Source organism: Nestor notabilis, unplaced genomic scaffold (assembly GCF_000696875.1).
Source record: "Nestor notabilis isolate BGI_N333 unplaced genomic scaffold, ASM69687v1 scaffold12852, whole genome shotgun sequence".
In the NCBI taxonomy this organism is placed as follows: Eukaryota; Metazoa; Chordata; class Aves; order Psittaciformes; family Psittacidae; genus Nestor; species Nestor notabilis.
The window spans coordinates 4,944-13,351 of NW_009918785.1; the positions used below are offsets into that span (position 1 = coordinate 4,944).

Here is an 8,408-nt window from a genome sequence, read left to right on the forward strand (position 1 = left end):
AACAAGTCTGATTCAGCAGAAATCTGGCATCATGAGAAGCATGGCTTAAAATCTAAGACAGATAACCTTTTGGTTGGAAATGACCTGTCACTGCTGCTTCAGATGCATTTGTCAGATCAGCGGGAAAACTCTCTGACCACTGAAAGAAACCTCTTTCTCAATGCCCCTTCTAGGAAACAGGTGTTCATACTGACTTTTCTTGAGAACGTCAATCCTGGTAATGTTAAACGAAAATTACCAGGTTACTTGAAGGACTGGAAGACTGAAACTGAAAATACAAGCCAAATTAACACTGTAATCCCAGGATGTAATCTATTCTCTCATCCTGTAATTTCCTCAAACCACTTATTTGCTTTTCATGTTTTAAGAATTCTGTGTATTAACAAAAGAAATAAATATACTCTGACCTTTCAGCTCTCAGCTCTAGCACCCAGAGCTGTACGTCTTCTACATCGTCAGACTGTTAAACAGATTGTCAAAACCTTGTGTCATTACTTCCTAGGTTTTTCTGTTTTCTGGGAATTCAAAGAGCACAAAGGATGGATTTTCCAGGCAGTCTTAATAGTCCTTTGGGTTTTAAGCCTCAAATGCAATTTGAGTTCTTATATGCAGAAAGTGTTTTGTAATCTTTTCTCCACATCTACAAAGTGACTCACTGAGATTACAAGAAAAAGGAAATGACTGATAGCCTGTGACTGCTGAAAAAAAGGAAAATTCACCCTACTTTATTACTTTTTATCAAATGCTTTATTTGAAAATGAAAGGCATAGGGCAAGATAGATACGCTCAGCGACTGAGCGTTACATGTACAAAGTGAGCTATATACACAATGATTATTTTTCTGCAAAACAGCTGTCAATTCTGTTGATGCAGTATCCAAAAGCATGTCATGAATTCTGGTAGATACTTAAAACTTGCACTTGAAGAGCCTATTACATGTTTAAGAGATGAAAATGTGTCAATGGATCACTTCCGTGCTGTCAGAGTTACAAAAAATAGATCACAGCGTGCAGACAAGTAAGACAGCTTAACCACTTGCTACCTCTGCCAGTGAAAGAACATAGCTCTCTCCCACACATCATCCTTCCCTCTCATTTACGCCAAGCCAGTGAGCCAGTTTAGCTCATTAAATTGGCAGGAGAACTTTCCCTTTTTTTGCCAGACCATTTTTCTGTCAGTTGAACAAGCAGGGAAGAACTGGACAAGCACAAGAGATGCAAGAACGCAGCTGGGAGGAGGGAGCCTGGCTACTTCTTCTGATGGACACAGCCTGTTGGATTGTCTCTGCTGCGTGGCCTGCCTGTCCTTTCAGTATCTCCTAAGGAGATGCCTGTCCTCACCGTCAGCTCGGGAGATGGTGGTACATCTCCTGAGTGGCACAGGTTCATAAACCTACTCGGAAACTTAGAGTAAGATTAATGCTCCAGTACAGCAGCTACACCACGACCCTTGCAATTTCGTGTTCACAAGCAAGGGAGAACTCGTATTTTGTCATTCCCGTGACCAGTCTGTTCACATCCAGATCCAACAAATTCTACTGGTAACTTCCCATATTCTGTATGTCCATTCTCCTGAGTCATCATATTCTTGTTTTGCATCTTCACTAAGCAGTCTCACAAGACTTGACACCAGTCTCGCTAAGAAACATTTCAAATACATCTACAGATTTTGCTGCTAAAAAATAATCAGTTTTCAGTTGTTCTTGCTTTAAACGTTCCTGAACTGATACAGAAACATCTCAAGGACCAGAGGAAGACCAATTTCTCCAGAGTCAGAATCAATTATATTGATGTCATTCTCGACAGACTTATTCTTGAAGCGGTCCAGTCATGTCCAAAACTTTTATACTCTCCTCACCTATTCACTCTAGTACTCAGCTGCTTTTAACATTAAAAGTTTTCCGAATGTCTAACCTGAAGCTTCCTTGCTGCAATTTGCGAACAGGTTGTTCATTACTCTTCATAGTATCTTCTCACGGAAAATAACAGTCCTCCAACTCGGTCTTCCTGGTTTTATGCTGATGGTCTCAGCTCACTTAATCCTTCCTTGGAGGCAAATTCCTCACTGCTCTTTTCCAGGGGCTTCCCACTGGTCATTCCTGCAGTGCTGCACCCAGAACTCAACGGGTCCTGCTGTGTCCGATCTTCCTGACCCTACACACCCCATACCAAAATCTACATGAGGCAAGACCCGCAAGATACATGCCAAACACAATGACAGGCCAGGCAGGATGACTCTGGTAAAGAGGAGGAGCAGCTGAGGGAACTGGGGTTGTTCAGTCTAGAGAAGAGAAGGCTCAAAGGGGGGACCTTATCACTCTCTACAACTACCTGAAAGGAGGTTGTAGTGAGGTGGGTGTTGGTCTTTTCTCCCAAGTAACAAGTGAGAGGACAAGAGGAAATGGCCTCAAGCTGCACCAGGGAAGGTGTAGACTGGATAATAGGAAAAATTTATTCACAGAGAGGGTAATCAGGTATTGGAACAGGCTGCACAGAAAAATGGTGGAATCACCGTCCCTGGAAGTGTTCAAACATCATGTAGACGAGGCCCTCAGTGACATGGTTTAGTGGTGGACTTGGCAGTCCTGTGGTAACAATTGGAGTTGATCTTAAAGGTCTTTTCCAACCTAGCTGATTCTATGATTCTACTGGAAGCAGCTCACAGGAAAGCAGAGCACCATCCCACCTCACCCGCTTTCACCCAGAGGAGGGAATGGGTGATGCACAGCATTCCCGCTGTTAACATGACATAGTTCATGAACTGGGACCATATCATGCTATGTACTGTATGTTTCAAGTATTTCCTGGTTGAAAATCTAGTCTTTTTATAAAAAGCCCAAACAAAAAGCCTTTTTATATATTTAATTTTTTATTTATTTGAAATTCTGAGCAAGTTAAACTTTTTATTGAGACATGACTCGCTCTTTAGCTGTTAGTTGTGAAACCACAACTCAAACACAGAGCTGAAGAAGATGCTGGGGGTATGGAGAGGTTTTCCAGAGGAAAATGAAACACAATTAGAATCATTTAAAGCTCCCAAAAGACAAACAGGGAGTTTAACATTATTTTTGAAGAGGTGACTCAGGAAAGCAGTGTGACAATTATTACTTTTGGCAATATCCAAGAGAGATTTGGCTTTTGTGTGTGGGTTTTGTCAGAGGCAGCCCGGGGAATTTAAGGTCCCATCTATAAAACAGTCCCTGACATTAACAAGGGCGAAATGAGAGGATAGAATGAGTCAGTCAAGAAATCATAGCAATTAATAGGGCTTGAAAGAAAGCAGCAAATCCCCATTACCTCTAAGTGTGGAGGTGTTCCTTGTGGTATAATTTGGGAACAATAACTAAAGAAAAGAAGCAGGATTACTGCTGACATTGACAAAACTGAGTGTTCTTTAATATAGGCTAATGTGTATTAAATCGTACTTCATCTTGGAGACTAAGTGGAGTGCTTAAAAAACATTTACAGAGAACCTGATTTTTACATTGTATTGTCTATTATTTTTCAGCTCATACAAGAAACTTCTTTTTCAATTATATCCATGTGAAACAAGTTCTCCTGAGCATTTAGCTTGATTATTATTATTCTATCTTTATTTAAAAAACCCTATACATAAGGGGTGCAGCTGTCATTCTTTCTCATCAATCTTCTTTATTAAAAGAGGGAGAAAACCCCAAACTAGCCCTTACATGAAACAAGCATATCCCTCTTTCTTCTGTCTGCTGGATGGAAAACTTGGGAATGTGCTCTGGGCATTTTATGTTATCATTCTGTCAGGACTTCGTGAAAGTTGCTTGTGGCCTACAGCGGCTGATGTGTTTCCTCAGAAACTTATCTCTCTTTTCACCCTTGTTTTCCAGGAAACGATCAGAGTCAATGTTACGATGTTGAAAGGCGATGGGGAATTTCACAAAGCACAGGTTTGTCCAGTTTTTCTATTTATTCAGTGAACTAATGTGCAGTAGAGTCTGTGTGTGGATGCAAATACCTTGTTTTCTCTGATGTCAGTCAGTGTGGTGTGTTCCTCTGAGAACAGAACTGTAGCATAGTGCCAGGAACCATACACTCATTCTGTCTGTCTGTCTTTCAGGTTGTTTTTAATATCACCTATGCTAATGGACAGGTATATCTAAATGATTTCCCTATGAAAAGCAGGGTTGCCCACGTAACATGTCAAACAGTAATATGTGAGTATTCCCTTTCTGTTTTTTTATTTCCTATCCCCTGGGGTATTTGCCTTCCCTGTTATCTAGTAACCAGAGCTTACAGTGACTACATATTCTCATACTCTGCAAACCTGAGCATCATAGAAGCAAGTAATTTCCCAAGGTAGGATAATTTTGCTACTAAAATGGGTGGAAAAAACCTTACTGCCGTGTTCTCAAGTCACACTGACATGCTTATATGTAAATGGCCTAATCTGAAATCCAGACTCTGCCTATCTTTTCAAAAGAATGTTTTGCACTACAAACTAGACAATGTAAACAGAAGGATGCAGCTCCACCCTGCTAATGGCTGTGTCCCTAGGTTGGCTGGCATATATCCAAAAGGAGATCCAATAACAAAAGTATGAATTATTGTTAGGAAGATCTTTTAATTATCTCATTTCTGAGTATACTGGACAAACAAGTTTCTGCTGGATAGGCTATTACAGCACAAATACTGCAGTTCTGCTAGTGTCCTGCAGGGGTTAATGACTTTGAATTATCTTGACACTGCTATTTTTTCCACTGATTCAGTGCTACACATTTTGTGAAAGAACAGAAAGTCCTGTGATTTTTGAGATGCACAGAGCATACTGTATAATTAATGAAACAAGTGCCATTATGCTCATTTGATTTAAGTTTCTGTTGTATTCAGAATGATCTCTTGATGGATCAGGTGCAGTCAGTCTCTAGCTTGGTTTCTGAGGTCATCCTCTCCTTACAATCAGACATTTACTTACAGACTACTAATGCTTTTTCTAAATTCGTTCCCTGAGCCATGACCTTGTTTCTTGAACCCATACTCCCAAGCGTGCTCCATTATTAATTTGACACTCTTCTGGAGAGGGAGAGCAGTAATTAATTTCTCTTTTTCTGGGATAGTTATGTTTCCATTGCTTCTATTTTTTCTATCCTAGGAAAACAAGGCAAAATGTCATTTACCTGCAAGATAACCGAGTCCAGAAAAATAGATACAATTTTATTGACTAATTCTGAGAGCTGCTGAGCACTCTACTGTAGTTCCTATTAATTTCCCAAATCATAGTTGCATAGCTTGCAATGACTACAAGTATGAACACGAATCTGAAACAGTGAGAAAAATACATAATTGACCTAGGAGGGAGGCACCTGGAACTGTCTATCTCCATGTTTGGGTCTGAGTCCTCAGCACAGTAACCTCTGTTATATTTATTCTGTTTACTTATTAAATCCTCAACAATAGATTCAAATAATGTTTGTAAAATGCTAAAGGAATATTGAGATATTTGTTACCTGTTAACAGAGGGGAAGAATAGTCCTAAGTGTGTATAAAAATAAACTTCAGCTAAATATTCATACTCTGAGATTTGTTACCTCCACCACTCCTGCACTTATGCAGCACTGCAGTTCTACTGTGCTCTCACCTGCAGTAGAGGCACGGAAGCTGGGAGAAGGGTACCAGGTCAATGCAGAAAGAGCAGTGATTGAAAGGCAGTTTCAATATGTATGGGGGGCACCCAAAAAAACCTACGTATAAGGGAACTTGCCTTGAGTAGTATATTAGGTGTTTGTGGAAAAGAACATGTTTGTTTCTGTATTGAGAGGAAGGGGAATGTTGTGTGAATCAAGATGTTTACACAGGTGGCTGACTGGGCTGTGGTATTACTCTTACAAACTTGTTTGGACTACTTAAATAGGAACGCACCAATAGCAAAGCCAAAGAGTGCTGCTTAGAGTGCTTAAATGCAGACCTCAAAGACAAGGATGCGATGTTGTTTGCAAGCTTCCTCAGTCTGGGGATTGTACAGTGCTGCTGCTGTCTGCTGTGTTGTATCATGAGACCTGCTCCAAGTTTGATTTGGTAAAAGATCATGGCATCTGCTTTACCTGTTGCCCAGATTACTACAGCTTATAACAGCAGTTTATTGGAAGTGTTAAGGACATCAGATTAGTACAGACTTCTGTACAACTGTTCAGGCATCTCTGGTTGGATGCTAGTGGTTCTTCGTAGTTGTAATGGCTTTTTCATTCTTATATTACATGTGCCTTTGCATCTAGGTCAGAGTTGCAACTGTTTGCCCCATGGTTGTATACTGCTTTCTGCTTGGGATGGTTTCTCTTTGAAAACTGTGACATTGTGTGTTAACAGTGGAGAACAGAAAGTTGGATAACTTACCAGATCACCAGCGCCTGGGAACCGTCAGTGTTCGCATCATGGTTCACAAGTGGCCTTTGGCATCCAATTCTGATTTGCAGCTGATTGTCATTCAGGAAGAAGTGACAGAAATTGATGGAAAACAGGTAAAAAAACCCCCAACATTCTGCTTGTTTTTAATTTATGAGAGGCAAGTACTTACCAAGGATTTAAAGGTTTCCATGTGTCTGGCTGGTGGTTACAGCACAAAGTACATAAGCTAATGCTGGCTAGCACGGTACTGAGGGAGGTAATACCAACCTAAGTTACTTGTGTAGTAGTGAGGGTGATTCATGAGGAGTCTTCAAGTTTTAATGCTTCTGTTTGTATTTTAATAATTTAATTGTTTATGATAATTGTTAGAACATCACTGTCACATGCTCTTTCAGCACATGCACATATGCAAAGTCAGGATCACAAGCAATACTTCATCTGTAAATAATGTACAAAATAAATAAAAGGGCCATGGGCTTGTTATTAGTCTTGAGGTTTTCCCCACTGTTTATCCCAAGCTAACAAAGGGCTTCAGGTATATAGCGTGGGGATCAGCTTACAGCAGTTTATGGCAGGTTATGGCTTGTTGTGAAAGCCCACAATGTCTGAGAGCTTAACCCTGGAATATTCTGCATGTAAGATAATTAATTAATTTGGATAAAAATCTTCATTATTAACATTGATTTTGAGATGAACAGGAAAAAACCCCTACATTCTAACAGTATTTGCACAAATACCAGTGACCATGAGGGGTTACAGTTCCAGCTGAGATTGAAATGTGCAGAACTGAGTTCTCAAAATCACCAATAAAATATAGTTATTTTTCCAGCCAGAGAGGTTCTGAAGAGAAGAGACAGCTGCTGAAGCCAGCAAAAGTGTCATATTTTTGGTTCAGTATATGTCTGCATCTTATATGTGGCCAGGCTCTTTTGAAGCTGGCTTATGTTCTGCTGCCTGTTTTTGTAACAGGAGAATGATGATAATACCGCTGCTCCTTCACTAATTGCAAGCGCAGCATGTCGTGTTTTTAACAGGGATCTGCTTCATGTCAAATTTTTACTCTGTTAATGAAAAATCCCAATGAGAGGTTTGAAGCTTTTCTAATGAAGTGTTTATCCCACTTCTAGGAGGCTTGATTCAGTAGTTACACAATCTCAAATTAGAGGCAGATCTCAAACTAGGCATCACAATGCATTTCAGATCTTCATAGGGACCTGGCAAGAACAACCAGAAAGCTGATGGGGTTTCCATAATTGTTTAAATAAAAAGTTTTCCATCTTTCTCATTAGTTATCAGCTGAGAGTAATGATCTTCTGCTTCTGCACATTGTTCTCTGTGTGTTTGAAGCAAAAGGAGATTGTTGGTTGGCCTATTGTTCTGAAAGCATGAGTGAAACTATCACATGCTCCATTCCTCTTTTGTTAGTTACATTTCTATCTAGCAGTTATAACTATGATCATAACCACTCTGGATTTCTTGGCCTCACAATGCAGTTATTGAATGTAGTATGAGTTATGCTGAATGTGTTCTATATAAGCGATGCTTGCAGTGATTAAGTGAAATGGGTCCGGTGTATCGCTGGAAAAGGAGGAAAACACATACTCTTTTGGTTGTTGGAAAAAAAGCAACACTATTACAAAAGCAGAATTGTCAGACTTGCCTCAGCAACACTTTCAATGTTTGCAAGTGCTCTTTCACTACATACTTGAGTTTTCCATGCCCTAAAATGCCTCCCTGAAAGAGGATCATAAAGAGCTTCTTAAGACTTGAGTAAAAGCCCATGGAGCAACTACCACATGCTTGTGCAGAGAGAGAGAGAGAGACTCAATCTGTTCAGCATATTTTCTAATGTGGTATAATCTATAAAGTGAGTGGTACATATAACATGAATCAGTATTTTTTGTTTTTAACATCCCTATGTCTAAATGTTAATGGCCTGGAGTTTTATGTGATGCATCAGTTTTCTTTGCCAGCCTACTTCACTCTCACTTCAAACTCAGCAATATCGATATGTTTGCATCTCTTGTAGGTTCAGCA

The 8,408-nt window shown here is 39.9% G+C and overlaps 1 protein-coding gene across 1 annotated transcript in view; it reads left to right on the plus strand.

Moving 5' to 3' along the window:
- Nucleotides 1-3,862: 3,862 nt before the first annotated feature.
- The window catches only part of GINM1 (glycoprotein integral membrane 1), an 8,215-nt gene continuing 3,669 nt past the window's right edge, over nucleotides 3,863-8,408 (plus strand). Inside the window, exons 1-3 of the mRNA XM_010009902.1 lie at nucleotides 3,863-3,919; nucleotides 4,090-4,186; nucleotides 6,333-6,501. Of these exons, the coding sequence (XP_010008204.1) occupies nucleotides 3,884-3,919; nucleotides 4,090-4,186; nucleotides 6,333-6,501 (302 nt within the window). The 5' untranslated portion in view covers nucleotides 3,863-3,883. The remainder of the gene's footprint in view (nucleotides 3,920-4,089; nucleotides 4,187-6,332; nucleotides 6,502-8,408) is intronic.